Genomic DNA, 21,876 nt, shown 5'->3' with positions numbered 1-21,876 from the left:
CATAGCATAATTCTGTCCCTACAGTGACAGACGTTTCAGCTTGTAAAATGAAGAGATAATAATGGGCCGTTCTATATGTGCTGGTAAAGGCACAATGAGATTTAAAGCTTGGTCTACACAGTTGTGCCTCCTGCTATGCTACATATGCATTTAATCTCATTGCGCCTTATTGCCTGTGCCCGGGGAGCCTAACCTTGGACTCCCGTACACTGGCAAGAAGCAAGCTCCTGTGGATGGGAGCTCCCTCAGCTCAAGGGTTCCCAGCCACAGGGGTGCCCCATGTACCCCTGTGGATTGGAAATGAAGCTGTTGCGATTTCTGAACCTCTGGATACGTGAAATCCCAGGGCTGGGAGATTGCAGCTGCTGCAGTCTTCCCATCTTAGGGGTGCATGATGCTGGGACCCAGAGTTGGCATCTGCCTGGACTGAGAGTATCCTCAGTTTTGGGAGTCTTGGACCTGGCTGGGCATGGTGTACCCCTGCAGCTGGGAGCCCCATCAGCTAACAGGGCTCCCAGCTGCAGGGGAGACTCTGCTATATGTGCAAATTAAGGCTCGATATCAACCAGGTATAAAGTTAGCACACATTTTGAGGTCTAACTGTATGGCCAGTTGGAGCTTTTTATGGTATAATAAGTACTTTGTAGCTGGTCTTAAGGAAATTTCATAATTAACCAGTTAATTGCACAATACCTATAACACATAGCAGGAGCAAGTGAAACATCAAAAGCCTGACAGTTTTCAGTTTCTGTTAGTCACAGTAGAGTCCAATTAGTTCCATAAATATTCAGGTTTCTATTTTTATTATTATAGTGTTTCTTAAGATGAAGTCTCAGTTCTTACTTTTTTATGGCTTCTGAAAATTGTTAAGAAAAATTCCTTCGAGTTCCTCATTCTGGCCTTAATTGGCTCCTGATTTCTTTTGGGACCATATGGATTCTGCAGTTAAAACTTTTCTTTCATTATAGTTAAGTGTTGTTGTTTTCTGTTAGTAATATGTTCTTAATAGGAAATTAGTAAATGATTTTGTGAGGTGTCAAATGTGTGGCAGCTTGTGAAGTACATCAAATATTTCTAATAGTTCTAACTGTTATACTCATTTCTACTTTTTTCCTATATGAAGGTATTTACCTTAGACCTACACTTTCTATACTTAGGTGTTATAACTTAGATTGATTATTAAGGTGGAAATACTACATTTTGTGTTTTATGCAGTTCTTTAGTGTACAGTTTAGCAAGGTGTTATTTGGTGTAAAGGAGTCTTTATGTTATTTACATCTGTTATGCTTTATATGGGTCTTCAAAATGTTTACCTTCTGATAGGACAAAAAACTTTCAGAAAAGGAAAAACCCAAACATTCATAGTGGGTGCATTTACATGTGCAATTAATGTGACATGATAAACTCTGGTGCAGTTTGCCCTGGAGTACACTGCTGTCAGGCTCAGCATCTACACATGTGCCTGGGACAGCAGCAGTGTGAGCTGGGGTCGAGCAGCCCTGGGCTGGCAGGGGGCACAAGGGATCAGCCCCAGGCTCTGGGTAGCAGCGCCAGGTGACAGAAGGCCTGGATGGGGCAGGAGGGTGCTAAAGTACAGGGGTAGGTGGCAGTCAGCCCCTTCACTTTAGCACCCTCATGCCCCAACCAGGTCCTGTTTCAGTGCAATTAAGTATTCTGCGGTGCCATCCTACAGCATAGTTAATTAATTTCCTGCACCCTAATACTGGTGCACATGTAGACTGTGACGCTTTACTATGACTAACCCTAATTAGTCAGCTCTGCACTAAAGTGCAGCCAGTGGGTGCATCTACATGTGCCCCTACGGTGCTGTTGCTACTGCACTGTTATTTAGTATTTCCTTTAGGAAGTACTAAATGATGGCACAGTAACAGCCATTACTGCACTGTCAGGAGTACATGATTATTTTTAGCCGCTGTGTTGCCATAGCAACGCACTGTAGTGAGGGAGCCCGTTGCTATGGCAATAAAGCTGTGGCATCATAGTTTGTGCCCACTGCACCCATGAGCAGTAAGTAATACATTTTTCTAGATTAGGTGTAGCTTGTATGTTGGAAGATTGACCCATAACTAGAAGTTAACATAGTCAAGTGTGAGGTAAGAAAGAACGTTTCATGGATGTAAAGATGGTATAGGGTCCTTGAAATTGAAAGTGTTATACATTGCTGGATTTCATACAAGCCAATTGGGGTTTTTCTATTAAAGGCCAGTGAGACTTTGTACATGAAACAATGAACTACAGCAGGGGTTGGCAGTCTGTGTCCCGTTGGCTGACTCTGGCCCACAGGGTCATTTGATCTGGCCTATGGAGCTGGCAGGCTTTGCTCAGGAAAAAAAAGTGCTAGGTGGACAGGAGTTTAGCAGTGAAGGGGACTTTGCTTGTGCTGTCACTGGCTTGCGGGGAACATTGCCTATATTGTGGGGAGAAGTGGCAGTGGCACTGTGGGCAGCAGCTAGATCCTAGTGCTAGCTGCCTCCAAATCAAGCCAGATCTTCATGGTGTACGTACCTCTGCAAAAAGGTGCTGACTTCAAACTATTGCATATGTACAAAAGCAGTTGATGATTTACAAAGATTTATAGAAACATGCATTGTTTGAGATAGTGGTGTAGACCTGAGGATATTTCTGCACAGTAATACTGAGTTGTAGTTGTAGTTCAGTATGCTACCTTAGCTTTGATCCAGTTGACAAAAATAACAATTTTGTCAAATTGGCAAATGCAGCAGGTGGACTAGCGTGAGTTTGAAGCCTCTGAATATTCATTCAGATTGCTGTCAGTTTGAATAGCAGCTTTGAAGTCCATACCACCATCTTTTGACTACTACTTGTAGCTGTTATGACTAAACTGAAGCTAATGCAGGTGTTGCCCATACATGCTGCATACCTTCATGAGCAGTATAGACATACTCTGTTAGAGCATTGTCTGTATGTTTCATCCCCAAGAACTCACCAAGATCATTTCCATTAGAATCCTGCATGTGATGTGACAGCTTGTCAAACCCAGATGTTTCCTCAAAAAAATGTGGATTTTACAAATCACCATTTTATATAACGGTACTATCTCCTTTGTGTTCAACAGTGTTTTCTGGATATGACGTTCGGAGCAGGAGGTCACACTGTTGCCCTTCTTCAGAAAGCACGTGACATTAAAATATATGCCCTAGACAGAGATCCAGCAGCTTATCAAATAGCTCAGCAACTTTCAGACTCATATCCGTAAGTAGAATTCTTCTGTCTTATCTGTAGTGTTTACGGGGTGTCATATATTTCTGAGTTATTTTGATGGATGATGAATTAACACTGCTAGTGTTCTCCTGCCTCCAAATTTCCAGACCTGTGTAGAGACCTGCAGGCTGCATGACATGTTCCTGTGTGCTAGAGGTGGAGTACTACCAAATTATGCTTCAGAATTTACTTTAACTTGGAAAATATGCTTTAACTTGATTTTGACTAACTACATGCAAATCTAAGTTGAGCCTGCTTAAGTGTATTTCCTCCACTGTCTGTAGTCACTGTTTAAAATTCTATTTAAAATAAAAAAAATTTAAAGAAGCTATGCAAGAAGATTAATTTGGAATTACTGTAGTTATAAAAATATTACATAGCTAACTAAATCATTTTTGCCACAATCATCTTTCATGACAAACAAGAAATGGATGTAATAATAGTTTTTAATTAAATAATGAGGAAATTTAGCTGTGACTCACTTAGATTAGCCAGTTTCATAAAAAACCAAAAGTAATTTACTGAGGTTCAGTATTACATTTCCTGTAATACTGTGTGACTTGCACTGCTGGATTCAAAATTTACTCATTAAGTAAATAAGGCTCTGCTCTTACATTTGGATTTGCTACCACAGACAACTTTTGTTCAGGTAAAGGTGATATTTTAATTTGATAGGTGAAATGGGTCAGTAATAAAGAAATATTCTTATGTAATGTATTATTACTAGTTTTCTCATAAATAATACTTTTTCATTCCTTGATTTCTCTTGTCTTCTCATTTTTCTTTTTTTCTTTAATGATGTATGTTATTCAACAGTGATGTATTGTTGAATTAATGATGTATGGCTTCAGATCTCTAGCTAACATGTTTTCAAATTCATTTTGCAATTTTGAACTTCCTTTATTGCATGTATTTGTCTTAAATGTTTAATTCTTTACATATTTGTAATGTATGTCTGACTTGTAAAACACCACCACCTTTTTGTTTTGAATCCTAATGTTGATGAAAAAATTATGGTAATTGCATCTATGCAAGGGACTGGCTTGGAATTAATAACATTTATATTTTATATAAAAATAAAATACAACAAAAATAAAATCATCTATTGCCCTTGTTAATACATAATATTTCTGTTTTATAATATGAAATCATATGTAGCAGCATGAGCAGTATTTTGTATGCAGCTAGTTCTATACCATATATATATGTGGATCCTGAAACAGTAACATGTACTTTTTGGAGTTCCATGAAAACAATTGCCCTTTTTCATAGAAGATATAGATAACTATTTGTAAACTCAGGAAATGACATTGAAGGTTACCTTCAGAAAGGAGGCAAATATTTGAACTTACCTTTTAAATTGTGACTGACTAGATGTATGAAAGCAGCCACAATAGGGCTTCTGCAGTTCTGTCTATATCGTGGAAGGGTGTTTGTGGGAGCTAATAAATTTTGGTACATGGCATAGAAAGGAGACAAGAGAAAATAAAGTACAGAAGTGAGAGGCAAGGGACGAAATACAAATGCGGAGAAGAGGAACAAGCCTGGATGGTTCATTGTTAATAGAAACGTATCTTAGAAGCCAAGTCCAGTGACAGTTAAAATATCACTATTGTTAAAGAGATTTTATGCCCAGACTTTCTGAATACAGACAGTCCTTGACTTAAGACATTTTGAGTTACAACAGATGGCACTACAATATTTATAAATTGACACTCTGTTTTGACTTTCTGACGTCAGTTTCGACTTTATGATGCTTGATCTGACATAATGCCATGCCAGCGAACAAGTTTACTGTGTTGCCCGTCTCCCTGCAGCTCATCTGTCCAAACTTCCTTGGACACTATCTTTAAGAAAGTAGACAAGACTCCAGAAAAACGTGCAGCCAAGACTTCTGTGAAGACTCTAGCCAAGAGCCCTTCAAAAAGTCCAGCAAAGTCACCTCAGAAAAACAAATCAATATGATTGCTATTTACAATGTAAATGCATTAATGTAGCTATATTACTCCTCTATAATTGATTGAGTAAAAAATTCTGTGTTATTTCTGGTGAAAATAGGGTATCGGGCCTTAGTTCAGGAACCAATCCCCTGTTTATAACTTTGTTCCTATGGGAAAATGGGTTCCGAGTTCTGACGTTTCAACTTAAGACGTGGTTTTCAGGCACCAGTTGTGTCGTAAGTCTGAGAACTGTCTGTACTAGAAACAATTACCTTTGTTCCAAAGAAAAGATCAAACTAGATATAGCAGGTAGGAAACACCGGGATAGGGATCTGTTCTTCACACAGTTTCCTCTGCACTATCCATAAAGATTTCACAGAAATTTGGGCTGGAAGGGACCCCGGAGGATCATCAAGTCCAGCCCCCTGCCTCAGGGGCAGGAAGTCAGCAGGGAACATAGGATCCCATCAAGATAAGCATCCAAATGTGTCTTGAAGGCATTCAAAGTAGGTGCTTGAACTGCCTCCAGCAGCAGTCTATTCCAAACTTTGGGGGCTCCGACAGTTCTTCGTATGTCCAGCCTGAATCGGTCACAGTGGAGTTTGTGACCATTCGATCTTGTCATCCCTTGGGGGGGTTCTGGTGAACAGATGTTCCCCCAGATCCTGATGAGCACCCTGATAAACTTATAGGTGGCCACCAGATCAGTGGTGGCAGATGACAGAACAAGTTGCAGCAAAGGAAGCTTAGGTTCAATATTAGGAAAAAACTCTCATTAGGAGGGTAGTAAAGCATTTGATCAGGCTACCCAGAGAAGTTGTGGACTCTCCATCCTTGGAGGCTTTTAAGACATGGCTAGACAAAGCCTTGGTTGGGATGATCTAGTTTGGGCTGGTCCTGATTTGAGCAGGGGAATGGACTAGATGACCTCCTGAGGTCCCTTCTAGCCTTCATTTTCTATGATTCTTTCTGAATTGCCCAATTGCAAGTGTACCTGGGTAGCACTATAGAAAGACTTTGTTTTGAAAGAAGGTCCTTTCCCTAACAGGATGGCTACCTGTTAAAGGCTTTTAAAGATTTTAGGACTTAAAAATTTTAAGGTGACTTTGCTTTCAAACATTGGTTATATGCATTTTATAAATTTTAATCACTTGCTTGCCATGCCTTATCTGCACTGCTTAATTAGTTGCATCTTTTCTGCCTTTTGTTAGTGAATTTGCTATTAAAAATTGAAATATCTTTATGTTGTTGTCACAGGGCGGGGGCCCTTTACTGTTGAAAGGCTTGGGAACCTCTGAAACTCCTCTGAGGCACTAGCTCATGTGTTGCTTCTATTTCTACATGCTGCTGAGTCATCATTTCTCAGACAGACAGGAGAAGGCTCTTGGAAGAGTAGTATTCTTCAAATTTTTCCAGGCAGACTAAGGTCATTCTTCAAAACAAGTATTTTCTCCTCTGTAATACCAGACAAAAAAATTGACAATGACTTCCCTTACTTTATCCCAAAAAGTAATATCACAGATTTGGCATTTTTCTGCAGCCATTGTATCAAAGGTGAGAGCAAACCGTAGAGACAAGCCTTTAAGAATTTATCTTGTCCCCTTGATACAACAGCAGGAAAGTGATGGTCTCAGTACATCTGCTTTTTAATTGCTATGAGAGGCCAGGGCAGTTATATATACAAGTATTTTTTAAATGTAGCTACTATGTATTTACTTACTGTTTACAGTGTTAATATACACATATACACACACATACTATATAGTATATGTACAGACGTGTGTGTGTGTGTGTGTGTGTATATAGATACATAACATTTATACACATGCTATTTACGGTGCTCACATATGCGAGTGTATGTATATATATGTGTGTGTGTATGTATATGTGTGTTTGTTTATAGATCAGTGAATATAGATACCTATATAATATTAACACTGTATATAGTATGTGTGTATATGTGTGTTTATATGTGTGTATACACACATGTATATAGGATGTATGTATATACGTATACTATATAATACGTGTGTGTATATTAACACTGTAAGCCATAATTAAATACAGAGTAACTACATTTAAAAAATTGCCTTGGTACCTTGGGTAAAGCTAGGAAATGTCAAATTTATGGTTAGGGGGCTGGGGCATATAAGTTATGAAGTGAGGCTGGGGGAACTGGTCTTATTTAGTCTGCAGAAGAGAAGACTGGGGGTGGATTTCATAGCAGCTTAACCACCTGAAGGGTGGTTACAGAGAGGATGGAACAGACTGTTCTCAGTGGTGGCAGATGACAGAACAAGGAGCAGTAGTCTGAAGTTGCAGCAAGAGAAGTTTAAGCTGGATATTAGGAAAACTTTCTCATTAGGATGGTGGTGAAGAACTAGAATGGGCACTGGAGAGGTTGTAGAACCTCCATCCTTGGAAATTTTTAAGGCCTGGCTTGACAAAGCCCTGGCTGGAATGATTTAGTTGGAGATGATCCTGCTTTGAGCAGGGGTTGGATTAGATCAGCATTTCTCAACCTGTGGGTCACTACCCAAAAGTGGGTCATGGACAAATCACAAAAAAAAGTGGGAAAGCATGGGTCTCCCCTTGCAAGTTAGCAGCATTCCAACCTGCAAGGGACTACTTGTGGTGATTGCAGCTGCAGGACAAGGGGGAAGAGATTGATGTCTTATATCTTGACTTCAAAAAAGCCTTCAATCTGGTATCCCATGATCATCTCTTGGAAAAACTGGCTAACGGTGGCCTTGACCTCACCACAATCTGCTGGCTGGGGAATTGGCTCCACAGCAGGAGCCAGAGAGTGGTGGTTGATGGAAGTCAATCATTGTGGTGCCCTGTGACCAGTGGGGTCACTCAGGGCTCTGTCCTAGGGTCCTCACTTTTTAACATCTTCATCAATGATGTACACAATGGTGTCAGAAGCAGGCTGACCAAGTTCACCGACAACCCCCAACTCTGTGGTAAAGCATCCATACCTGAGGACAGGAGGGTGATCCAGGCACATCTTGACAGGCTCATGAAATGGGCGGATGAGAACCTGATGGTGTTTAACACTGAAAAATGCAGGGTTCTCCACCTTGGGAGGAAAAACCTGCAGCCTGCTTATTGGCTCAGCAGTGCTATGCTCATTGGCACTACAGGTGAAAGGGACTTGGGGGTCATCATTGACCACAAGATGAACATGAGCCTTCAGTGTGATGCTGCAGCTAGTAAAGCAAGCAAAACGCTGGCTTCCATAGATGCTTCTCAAGCAAATCCCGGGATGTCATTCTCCCATTGTACTCGGCCTTGGTGAGGCTGCAGCTGGTGGACTGCATCCAGTTTTGGGCTCCACAATTCAAAAAGGATTTGCAATTCAAAAAGGAGAGAGTGCAGAGGAGAGCCACGTGCATGATCAGAGGTCAGGATAACAGACCTTATGATGAGAGGTTGAGAGCCATGGGACTCTTCAGCCTGGAAAAGTGCAGGCTCAGGGACAATCTGATGGCCACCTATAAGTTTATTAGGGTATTCACCAGGTTCTGGGGGAATGTCTGTTTACCAGAGTGCCCCAAGAGATGACAAGATCGAACAGTCACAAACTCCTCTGCGACCGTTTCAGGCTGGACATAAGGAAGAACTTCTTTACTGTCCGAGCCCCCAAGGTTTGGAATAGACTGCCGCTGAAGGTGGTTCAAGCACCCACTTTGAACGCCTTCAGGATTCATTTGGACGTTTATGTTGCTGGGATCCTATGCCCCCTGCTGACTTCCTATCCCTGGGCAGCGGGCTGGACTTGATCTTCTGGGGTCCCTTCCAGCCCCCATGTCTATGAATGTGGCCAGATGTTGAGACTGCGGCAGGGCAGAGGGGTGGCTGGAAGGTGCCTGCTCCTTCCAGCAGGAGAAGCGACAGGGAAGACAGCTGCATGGCTGGGCTGGTGACAGTGGAGCTAATGCCTATGTTTGTGGGGGCAGGGCAGCCAAGAGACACTGCTCGGGGGGGGGGAGGGGCTGTCACCAAGCTGCCTTGGGTGGCACAAGAGCCCCCCTTCTCCTCCTTTCGCTCTGTGCTGGGCCAGACTCTGCTGCTGCTCATGTGAGCCAAAGTACTTTGGCCTAAGTGGGACAGGACAGCTGGAGGCCCCTCTGGCAAGGCTGGAGGGGGAGTCAGTAGGGGGCTGCAGGTTGGGAGCAAGGGATCCCAGCATGGCCTGTGGGGCAGGGGACTCTGGGTTGTACATTGGCAGAGTCGGGGGGTGTGGGTTGGGACAGGCCATGGACCTTTGCCATTGGGTCTTGGTTGGAAAAAGGTTGAGAAACACTGGACTAGATGACCTCCTGAGGTCCCTTCCAACCCTAATTTTCTATGATTCTACAGCTGTAATATTTTCTGCCTTCTTATGTATCCTTTCTATGCATTGACAAAGGTCTTGGAAAAAAACCCATCTTGGTTCTTGTACTTAAAAACTAACACAATGCAGATGTATGTACAAACTTAATTCCAGCTTTTTTTTTTACCAAAATACTTCTTAACCAAAACAATTGTGTGTGTGTTTTTTAACATAGCTTTGTAAAACATAACTTTCTAATTTTTTTTCAAAGGAAAAAAGTTAATATGTGCTTCCTAGTATGGAATTATACCATAGGTGACCATACAAAAATTATGTCACATTTAAGAATAACCCTTAGCCATCAAAAATATGGACTAGCAATGTCAGTTTGCCAACTGCTGTAGGACATCTGGTCCCTAGACTTGAATGTCGTAATACCATATGCCATCATAACAAGAGCTGGAAAGCTTATGATCACCAATGTTTAATGCCTCCAGATGTCATGTGGCTTACACCAGTTATACTAAATGATAGCCACATTTTAATAAAGATTGGAGATTGATAACCTGGGGAAATGATGGTATACTATATGTAAACAATGGTCAAAAGCAGCTAGAAACCTTCCATTCCATAACATGGAGGATAAACTACTCTCCATATTTGTTCTTTGTTACTAAAGCGCATAACCCCTGGCGGTGGGATGGACTGTGCTCAATGACTTTCTGCCTGCTCTACACTGTCCTGTTATTATATACATGTCTCCCAGTTCTTTTCATTGCATCACTATCAAAAACTCTATTGGAGCTTTGGGAAAGCCAATTAGAACAATTAAATTGTAAACTGTAAGTAAATTGTAAGTAAAAGCAGTTCTTCAGGTAAACATAAACATAGTCAACTGTGATAAGTTTATCAACCTCTTAAAGCATCAACTATATGAAATATCCCTCTGGCTGCCAGAAATATTTTTGGCTAGCTGGCAAATAATGAGGAACTTAAGGGTATAGAACAACAAATAACTCTTGCTGTAACCATGTTCATGGAATCACTTAAGTTTGCCAGATGAGATCAGTGGGCAAAGTATGCATACTATGGACTTTGTGTATCCTCAGAACCCCAAGTTTCTCCTCAGAATTCTGCTGCATGTCTACAAGGAGTAGATTTATGATTTGCCCCGGAACAATTTTTCTTCCCAGCAAATCTTAATTCCACCTACCTGCATCCCAGATCTTGCATCTCCAACAGAGGAAACTTCCCCACCTCCAGGGATCTCACCCATAGTCTAGCAAGTCTGAAATTATCGGTTGTGCTGAACAATACATTCACCCACAACAATCAGTAAAGTGTGTAAAACAAAAATTAGGTTTATTGCATGAGAAAGATAAACTGTATTAGAAAAAATGGCCATATAATTTAAAGATGAGAAGCATAAAATGGAATAATCTCATCCTCTTTTCTGGCTCTAACATGGTCCCTCAAAGAGTTTTATCAGTGCTTCGAAAGACCAGCTTCTCTGATGAAGGATTCTTTCCTGTAGTTCCCTGGAGCCTCCTTTTTATCTTTCTTCAATATGGGCACTATTTTTTTTCTTTTTCAATCATCTGGGACGTCTCCTGATAGTCTTGAGTTTTCAAAGATGATGCCCAATGCCTCTGCACTATCATCAGCCAACTCCCTCAGCACCCTTGGGTGCAGCCTGTCTGGCCTCATGGACTTGTATATGTCCAGCTTTTCTGAGTAGTCCTTAACCTGTTCTTTCACTGTTGTTGGCCACTCACTTCCTCTCCAGACTGTGCTGCCTGGTGCAGTAGTTTGGGAGCTGACCTTGCCTATAAAGACGGAGGAAAAGAAGGCATTGAGCACTTCAGCTTTTTTTGCAACCTCTGTCACAAGGTTGCCTCACCCATTCAAAGGACCCACAGTTTCCCTGATCCTCCTCTTACTATCAACATACTTGCAGCAAACCTTCTTGTCCCCCTTTGTGTCCCTTGCTAGCTGCAACTCCAATTGGGCTTTGGCCTTCCTGACTTCATTCCTGCATGCCTGAGCAATGCTTTAATACTCCTCCCTAGTTATTTGTCCAAGTCTCCACTTCTTATAAGCTTCCTTTATAAGTTTACTGAAGAGTTCCTCTCTAAGCCAAGACAGTCTTCTGCCATACTTGCTAGTCTTCCTGTGCATCGGACTGGTTTCTTCCTGCACTTTCAGTAAGGCTTCCTTAAATATAGCTAGCTATCCTGGACTCTTCTGTCCCTCAGGATGGCTTCCCAGTGGATCCTTCCTGTCAGTTTCATGAGTGAGATGAAGTCAGCTTTTCTGAAGTCCAGGGTCCTTACTGTGCTGCTTTCCTTGTTTCCTTTCCTCAAGTTCCTGAACTCAATCATCTCATAGTCACTGCTGCCCAAGTTCCCATTCACTACTGCATTCCCCACCAATTCTTCTCTGTTTGTGAGCAGCAGGTCAAGAAGAGCTCAGCCCTTAGTTGGATGTTTCAGCACTTGCACCAGGAAGTTGTCCTCAACACTTTCCAAAAACTTCCTGGTTTGTCTGTGTACTGCTGTATTGTCCACCCAGAAGATGTCAGGATGATTGAAGTCCCCCATGAGAACCAGGGCTTGTGACTGTGAAAGTTCTGCTAGCTGTTTGAAGAAAGCCTCATCTACCACTTCCTCCTAGTCTGGTGGTCTATAGCAGACACCCACCACAACATCACTCTTGTTGTTCTCCCCTGTAACCTTAACCCAGAGACTTTCAACAGGCCTATCTCCAGTTTCATATTGGAGCTCTGAGCAATTATATAGCTCTTTTACATAACGTGCAACTCTTCCTTCTCTTCCTTGTCTGTCCTTCCTGAACAGTTTGTACCCATCTGTAAAAGTGCGCCAGTCATGCGAGCTCCCACCAAGTCTCTGTTATTCCAATCACATCATAGTTCTGTGATTGTGCAAGGACTTCCAGTTCTTCCAGCTTGTTTCCCAGGTTCCATGCATTCATGTACAGGCACCTGAAGTAACTAGTTAATTGCCCTGATTTCTTAGGAAGTATGAGAACACCTTCCCTGTTGTCCCCTCCTGCTTGCTTTTCCTCCAGGTCTCCCACTTCCCCACTTACCTCAGGGCTGTGGTCTCCATCCCCCAGTGAACCTAGTTTAAAGCTCTCCTCACTAGGTTAGCAAGCCTATCTGCAAAGATGTTCTTCCCTCTCTTTGTCAGGTGGATCCCATCTTTTCCCAGTGATCCTTCTTCTTGGAAGAACATTACATGGTTGAAGAAGCCAAAGTCCTGCTGGCAACCACCAGAAAGCAGAGCATGAGATCAGGCAGGGAGCACAGGCCTAGAAGCAGAAAGTAGAGCAGCGGATAGGGCAGAAGGGGTTTGGAGTGGCTCAAGGGGAGGTCCCTGGAAAGTCTAGAGACATAACATCCATTTTGCTTATGTATAAATAGTTTAGTCAGATTGTTGTGAGAGAGGTTTGCTAGATGAAAAAAAGATTTTTAAAGTTCCAGGTACCAGTCTCCCAATAGAAAAGGTATTGGAGTATTTTTAAAGTTACAGTCTTTGCTCATCACTTCTCTGCCTTCATTTACAATAAGGTCTACATTGACTAACACCAAATTACAGATAAGTTATTTATGATTGTTTATGATAAAGATAAGTTATTTAACAATTAAGATAAGTTATTTATGATTTATTATGACATTTTAAAATTGAGAAGGGTTTTCTGACATCTCTAAGTATCAGTATGATGATGTGAAGCTGTTCATTTGAGTCCTGGAGTTGGGGTTATCAACCATATAAACCCATGTTCATCACAAGAATCCTTCATATTCTTTCTGAAGTCACATATTCAACCACTGTTTGAGAAGGGTCTTGACTCATAATCCACACTTTAATTTCCTGCATGTTACAGATACATTTTTGCTTCTCTTCCATGCAACTCTCCTGTTTATACAGCAGTGGAGTGACCAAGTTGACGGATCCTTTTCCAGAAGATAAGAAATGTAACTCTGTTGTACAGTACTTTATAATTCAGTGTGGATCTTAAAATAGAAAAAGTGTTCCTTCACCAACTATATAGTGGTTATTTATCCCACTAGCCTTGGGATGTCAGTTCTGCAGTACAGTTACAAATGAAAGAACATTTATTTGGTAAGTGTGTAAATTAAAATTTCTATTGACTGGAATGTTTATGGACAGCTGTGAGCCATTTTAATTTATTTATAATTTTAATTAACTGTGAACCTCTTTGTGGGGCAAGAACATGAAGTGGCGTGCAGTCAGTTTCTTCTGATTTGTCAAGCTTTCAATTGGCTAGACATGAGTTATACAGGCAGATTAAATTTGTTTTAAGTGATGGAGGCTAGTTATGTCAAATATTTAATCATAAAGAAACATGTTGGTCATAAACAACCTTTTTTCACTTTCTTGAGTAGCCAGGAGATGGCCTATATGATTCAGTAAACCTTTTTCATCTCTGGTTTCTAGTTTGGTGAAAATGACATCTAGTTGTGTAGAAAGCATAACTTCTCTCAAGTTTCCTGTCTGTACCTCCTACTTCTCATGTTTAACTAGACTGTTCTGTTTCAGTGAAGACTGTTCTATCTTTTACCATTTGGTTCACTTTGCAAGAGGTCATGTTCAGAAACAGGAGAGGACTGTATGCAACTATAGCCAATGAAATCAGTGACTGAATATGTCTGTGAACTTGTGAACGCAACAGACAAATCAAGTGCAACTGAAGTGGTTTCTTTGCCTGCCATTTTGTTATTGCTGGAGGAAAAACAATCAGATTGTAACTATTAATAATTTGAGGTATTGGAAAAATCGCATGATTTAGACCAGAGGTGGGCAATTATTTTGGGTGGAGGGCCGGTTACCAAGTTTTGGCTAGCTGTTGAGGGCCTCATAGGTAGCCTGACACCTTGACAGGTGCCCTGCCCCCTGGTCACCTTCTTGGGACCAGTGTCTCAATATCTTGGGACCAATGTCCCAGGGCCAGCACCTGTAGGGCCCAGAGCGGGACACAGGCTGGCAGGGGTCTGTGGAGCTGGACTGGGCTGCACCAGCAGAAAGAGGGGTGAGCTGGCCCGGCTCCATAGAGCCCCTGCTGGCTAGGACCCTGTACTCCTGCGTCCTGCTCCGGGCCCCACTGGCGCTGGCCCCAGGATACTGGTGCAGGCACTGTGCTCCCACTGTCTCCTACGCCCAGTCACTCCCGGTGCCCCCCTGACTCCACGGTACAGGCAGGGGTCAGCGCACAGCCCCGACCCTACGCTCGCTGGCAGGGAAAGAGCTGATGCTGAGTAAAGGGGAAAAGTGGCTCCTGCCCCACCCCATGGCTGGCACTCCCTACTGCAGCCTCTTGCAGCCCACATGGGGCTGCCTGTGCCTGGTAAGGACAGCTCCACACAGGCTGCAAGCAGCTGCAGCAGGGAGCGCCAGCTGGGGCAGGGGAGGGGCTGCTTTTCCACCGTGCTCAGCATCAGTTTGTCCCCTGCCCTTTCCCCTTGCTTACCTGAGTTTCCTGTGCTGGAGTAGCCACATGGTGCCAGGCCAGAAGCCCCTACTTGGGCTCCCCGGTGGGGGGGTGGCCCTGCTATTGCAGGAGCATGCCAGGGCTTCCCCTAGGTCCTACTGCCTCTGGTTCCTGTCATCTTTGACAGGATCCAAGGACAGATAAATATGAATTCCCTAATTTTTTTACGGGCCCTGTGGGCCAGATAGAATGGCTTAGCGGGCTGGATGTGGCCCGCAGACTGTATTTTGCCCACCCCTGATTTAGACTATATTTCAGTTTCTAAGGCGTGTAATTTGCATAGTAGTCACATTGTTATCCTGACACTGGGACCTTTAATGTTGACTATGACAGAATATTTGTTGTTCTAGTTAGACACATTTTAACAATCTGAGTAAAAATTGGTTTAACGGTGGTTCTTTACTTTCTTGCTTACTTTTTGTATTATACTCTCATTTCATGAAACGAAGTTAAGAAGTCATTAATGCCCAAACTGCAGTAAAACACACAATGGCACAGACAGAAAGGATAAATAAAGGTGAATCATGGTATTTTTCCATATTCAGCCCCAATAGTTGTAGTCTTCCTTAAACCTAGGCAAGATAGCTAGAGCTGTAAATCACTACGTGAGACGAGTAAAGGAAAAATAAATTTGAAGTTTGCATTTTAAATAGATGTCTTATCTTCTTGGTAATGGTTTAGTAAGAAATAAAATCCAACAGGGTAAAGTTCCTACTGCAGTTCTTGCATACATTTACCTCCTCTTCTGTTTCATGCACAGACAAGTTCTCGCTCTGTCTCTGTCTCTCTATTTAATGTGTGCTGCTGCTTTAATAAGGAAAAAAATGGGTCAGGGCTTGTTAGATATTCAGTGTGTGGGTGGGAATCCTTTGACGTGCTTTCTGGGGAAGCCTCTAACTTGGGAATTGCTGCTGAGATTCCAGGGGAACAAGATAAAATTCTGTCAGTAGCAATATATATTACAAGTAAACCCTTTCACACCCACTGAAAGAAAGAAGTTAGAAAGGTGCCCAAAATCTAGCAATTAACCAATATCATTGCAAGCTTTTAAGGATAAGAAACCTACGCAGAGCCTACACAGAGATGACAATATGTTCTTTATAATACATAGAACTGAATAAGAAATCATGCCCCAGAAGAAAGAATAAGTAAAGGCAGCAATATAAAATTACATGCTTAACTGCCAATAAATATATATTATAGTTCAATTTAAAGTGTTTGTGGGTTTTATGTGCAGGATGGAATTAAGTTTATATGTATTATAGAGGGATAGAACATTTAGTTCTGTAACTTTCAAGATCTGGGGAAAAATTAGAAAACACTTTCCTAGAGGGAAAACAAAACAATGTTTCTACATTTAATTAAAATGCTTTTTAGTTAAACTTTTAGCTGTTTTTTATTTTTAGCTATGTATGCAATGTGCTATTTTGATGTTTTACTTTGTTGTGTTTGTGATTGTAGGATGGAGGTCAGTATGTTTATACTTAATAGTCAACCATCTGGAAAGTAATCATAATTTTCCATACTATATAATATTAACACTACCTTTGATTTCAACCTTTTTAAAATAAGTGTGTTGCTTTTTATGTAAGTTAACATTTGTCTCTGAGTTAAGATAATAGGTTGAATACTTTACCTTAATTGCTTTGAGATTGGAAACTACTGTTGAGGTCCAAGAGTCACTTTAAATTATGACCACTATTTTTCTGTTGTTTCGGTTTTTTATGCTTCCTGAAAAGTTAAGTAAGGTTTCTTGGGTTGATCTCCCTCTACTGATGTTTTCAGCTCTTCATACTCCAGAATGCATAGAATCCTGCTGTCTACCTTCATGCTTAATTTTCCAACTCCTCTAATACTGGTACTTCTTCTGATTCTTCATGCATCTCAAGATTCAGTTCAAGACTCTCCTAACTTTAACTCTGACTTCCACCAACATACTTTTTAGAACAACTGGCTTCTCTGTTCTCCCCTTCTACTCTCTGCACTCCTTTCCACCTCCCAACTCTTGCTACTATTTGAGTGGCAGCCTACTCTTCTGCAGCTTCGCTGTATGTTTCATCAGCCCAACAGCCTTGATAACGCAATACTTTTATTTTTCTTTGTAGCCTTTGTGACATGTATATAACATTAGGCTACTGTCTAATACTTCTCTAAACAGTTTGGGAAGAATTCCTGTAAATAATAATGTATACCATAAGGTATATTGACATACAATCTGTTCTCAATCCTACATACTGGTTTTGTAGCCCAGAATGTGCTAGTGAGGGCCCAATACCTGCTATTAATAATCGTCAGGCTATGCTGACCAAATCAAAGTAACACTTAAGGCCAAGTTGGTCACAAGGCTCCTATTTTACTGGAAGGAAAAAGTCTATCTTCTTAGTCCCTGATGACCAATCTAATCTGTTTGAATCCTCCATCTTGTTCATTAAAAGCTTTCCAACTTCCACTACCATTAATTTGGGGACATTGGGTGCTCATTGAATTTTCTATCTTAAAATGTTATTACTTGGTGAATAGGTATTTGGATGGTGGTGAAGTGACCCCTATCTACAGGATATATAGTACTTTGGAGGTGCATTTGGAGATGTTATACAGGAATGTTAAAACATAATGATTAACTATTATCTTTATATTTAAAGTATCTCAAAGTACCAGTATTAATTCTATACTCAAATTCATTGATATACTAATGCAAAGGGGAATTCTAGTTTAGAAAATTGATTATTAAATCAAGACTTCGGTTATCCCCAATGTTTTATGTACATTTGAAAGACAGACAAGAGCTTTTATGCAATGCATAAAACAGGTTATAAAGAGTTTATCCCACTCCTCCCCTCTACACATCATTTGGGCTGGCAGAACAAGGGAACTAGACACATTTAAGATCTGTTCAATTAGTCCTGCACTGAAGTTGATGGGTAGGGCAGGGGGTAGAATTATGTAGTAGCATATCCAAAAAATGGGCAGTATAATAGTAGTCCAGTTGTATATATAAAGTCCATATGGTTTTTTAGGGGCCCTTTTATGGCCCTTTTAGAAATCATTTTTGAGTTGCTTGGGATAAAATTTAGTCTGGGGGTCACTTTTCTAATTTTAATGTTTGGCTACCATCTTTAAAAATGGTGGCCACCACTAAGGAGATTAATAAATGTTGATTTTGATTTTTTAAAACAACTAAAACTAAGAATTGCAATAACCCACAAACTTCATTTGCCTTTCTTGTCTTTACCTTTTGCCTTTACCTTTTGATGACTAAAGGCCCGTTGTTTGGCAGGTCTAAGCCTTTAAATGAAATTTTGACCACTTTTTTGGCAATATAATTAGAGTACTTGTTTCAAGTGGAAAGCTTTACCATTTATTTCTGCAAAGTCGCATTTAATGTTATTAATATCAGAGTTATAAATGATTATGGAACAATTTAAGTAAAATAAAATGCTTCATCTCAAATTTGAAGTCAAGTCTGATACAGCAAACACTAGGTATTCTTAATCTAGTGTAATTTGTTTTCTGTATCACTGTCTTCTTCAGGTGACTCTAGGATAGTAGCTTTAACTGGCTCATCTGAATGTCCATAATCATTGTTTAGAGACAAGTTCATGCCATCTGGCAGTCTACTTCTAATATGCATTGCAGATTCCAATACCTTCTAATACATCCATCACTGACGTCCACCCAAAATTTGTTGGATCAAGAGTTTGTACGTGAATTTCTCCATTTATGGACTTGCAAGTGTGCTCAAAGGCAGTGCTGTTTGGAGGAGTCATGATACTGAGGAAGTCCTTCAGAATTGTAGTGTACCATTTGCTGCCATTTACGTGCCCAAGCAGTGGACAAACTATTGCTCATAGGATCATTATAATATATTCTGACAGTGAATAAAGCCAGTTTATCGAACAGATCTTTGGTGAGCTCCTTATTTTTTCCAAATGGTTGCATAGTCTTCATGTACATCAAATGTTTTGATTGTAAGATTTGCTTAATTGATGTCACTTTACCACAGCCAAAGAAACCTCCCACTGCGTCTACTCCATTGAATCCTTAAACCCCAAGAGCAGTGGATGCTGCATCATGCTATGGAAATAACGAACGGCTGTAGTAATGTGATGGTGTGTCTCCTGGTTTCTTCTTGTACATTTAGATATCTTGCTCAGTCTTGTGACTCTTGTAGGAAGCAGCAACCCAAACATCAGTATCTGAAATCAAAACAGTGGTGCAGGAATTATCCATTTGAGCTGCATAGAAGAACGCCTTTATATCAGCCACACATGGAGATTTCAATACAAAGTCTGTATCATGTTCTCTGGATTTTATAGCAGACGAGATTCATTGTGAAGTACAGGTCAGTGTGGTGGAAGTAAAATTGCCATTCATTCAAGAGGAAACGTTGTAGTCTCATTTTCTTAGAGTGGTTTGATAAAGTGCCAGGATGCTCCAGTAAGCATTTGCTGGTCAGAAACAGGGTAAACATTAGGAACAAACCCAAATGACTTTGAGCATTTCTGATGCTGACACTGTTTTGTACTAGTCTTCAGCAATTCTTCATCATAAACATCATTAATGAAGTGAAATGCCAGTGTTTGTGGGTATCAGGCAGTGACATATTTGAAGAGACTGAGAGCGTATTCAGACAGTGTCTTACTTCATGGGGGTTTATTCCACATCATTCCAATATCAATTAATGTGTGATAATGTGATGGTGGTGAGATCAACTGGAGGTTCATCAATGTTATGAACTTTGATTTGACAGGTTTATGGAATGTCCCATCTGCTGTGAAGAGCGCAAAGCTCTTAGAAGTAATTCTGTATTGCATGATTTCTTTTAAAGTCCCGGTAGTCTCTATTCAGCTGGTTAGAAGGTCAGTGATTTATTCCAGTGCAGTAATGTCAACCATTTTCCTGTACTCTTGCTTGTTCTTGGTTGCAGTTGTCCTTGTTGGAAAGGTCTTACTTTTCTTTGTGGTGGTTGTGTCATGTGTTGATTAAGTTCTGGAAGAAAGTGTCTCCAGAATGTTTTCCACCACCACATTATCCTTATCATGGGCTTTGTGGAGACTCTTCCTTATCTCTTTTGTTGCTAGCTCTCCAGAGCAAAGGGAGCAAAAAGTTGGTCAATTCAGATTCCATGGGTCCACGTCCCATCCTTCCAGAGCTGTCTTCACTGCATCAACAACTTTGCAGTTCGTTTCTGTTCTTGATGGTCTCAGTTCTGGATGGCAATACAAGGGCTCCTTGAAATAAGCCACCTATTTTAGTTGTTCCCTTTACTGCATAACTGGTATACTGAATATGTTGATTGCAACCATGGATAGATTCTTGGTAAATCCAATCCAATCCCCATTTCTTCAGTTCTTGGATTCTTTGTTCGTGGTCATTTCAATTACTTGGTCTGGAGGCAATTTGCTGTAAGTCTTTCCAGTCAACGAAAATGAAAACATTGTAACCATGTGCATCTTTTTGTCTTCTCTCAATGTTGTCATTTGCCAATAATACAGGGACAAATTTCTTAGATACTTGACATTTCCATAAGCTGCTAACAGTGGAAACATTCTATGGCAAGTTGATGAGTACTCTTCAAAATTCGTTCCACTCCTCAGACACTGGTAATGTCGAAAGAGGATTTCAACATGAATGATATAAGACAGAAAATATTTGGTCATATCTGATTCACAGCTGAGCACTTATGCAAACATTGAACATACCAATTCCTGAAAGCCAGTTGAACTGATGAATTTACCATGTCCATGTTTTGTAATGCTATCTACCAACCGTTTCAAGCTGTCAGTTTGTTTGAGGAGTTTCCTGGAAGTGTCTGTTTTAACATACTCAACAAACCTTCTGTTACTGGTTTGCAGAGGCGCATTCCTGTGTTGGTAATGTTTACCTGAAAAAGCTCTATGTGCATACCTGCAGCCACAGCCCTTGCAGCAACAGCTAATTCTTCAAGACCACTACCTGCATATCTTTTTCCTAAAGCATTGAGATAAGACATTTCTCTGTGAAACCCACCAAGTATCCTTTTCACATGAGGCAATTTCTCCTCATCTTCACAAAGGGCTTCCTCAGTATACCTATACATTGCTTGATCTACAACCAACTGAATCACTGGCGTCTTCCTCACGTCAGCAACTTTTCAGCACTAATGAATCACATCTAGAACAACTATTTTCTTGAAGGCTGTTTGTAACATTTAACCTGTTTCCCACTTTACAACATTGCTTTCAAGACAGCAGTGATATCCAGTGAATGCTGGGACCTTTCCATGTGTTTGAATCACTCAGAGGAGTGCATGGGGAGTTAACCAGTGCACCAGTATTCCCTCTGAATTAACCTCCAATCTTCATGGTTGCTGTCAAGCTCGTAATTTGCCACTCCTGTAATTTTTGGCAATAACTGTGCAGACTAAACTTTTCTGAACTTCAGGTTTTTGTATAACCAAGGTTGTTATATCTGAAATAGGTCATTCTTGGCAAAATTAAATTGGTTGTGGCATAATTATGTTTGTATAATTGCTTGTTTTGGAGCCTATTAACCCATCTTCACTGAAATCATTGTTTTCCATGACAACAGTAGAAGGCCGACCTAGAGGAATTTCACTTCGGCACAGCTGACCATGCTGAATTGGTTGTGATGTGTCCACTGAAAGTATTGAACTATAGTCAGATTTGTAGCGTTCCTGCAGTGCCCATGCTATAAGCTCATCAAGAACATTTTCTTGAGAAATCCAAGTTTAATTTCCTTCAGGATTTGAATGAGTTTTGTGTTACCCATTATGTTGTGAACATACATAGATAATGTGACTTGAATTGGTTGTTACTTTCCTGTGCTTAGGTGCAACAGTCC

General features: G+C 40.9%; 1 protein-coding gene across 1 annotated transcript in view; it reads left to right on the top strand.

Annotated features, from left to right (window-relative positions):
• The window catches only part of METTL15 (methyltransferase 15, mitochondrial 12S rRNA N4-cytidine), a 242,164-nt gene that overhangs the window by 118,963 nt on the left and 101,325 nt on the right, over positions 1-21,876 (top strand). The window contains exon 3 of the mRNA XM_090032816.1: positions 3,098-3,234. Within this exon, the coding sequence (XP_089888942.1) occupies positions 3,098-3,234 (137 nt within the window). The remainder of the gene's footprint in view (positions 1-3,097; positions 3,235-21,876) is intronic.

Source organism: Crocodylus siamensis, chromosome 2 (genome assembly GCF_052110815.1).
Source record: "Crocodylus siamensis isolate JL-2025a chromosome 2, ASM5211081v1, whole genome shotgun sequence".
In the NCBI taxonomy this organism is placed as follows: domain Eukaryota; kingdom Metazoa; phylum Chordata; order Crocodylia; family Crocodylidae; genus Crocodylus; species Crocodylus siamensis.
This window is presented reverse-complemented; position numbering and strand designations above follow the sequence as displayed.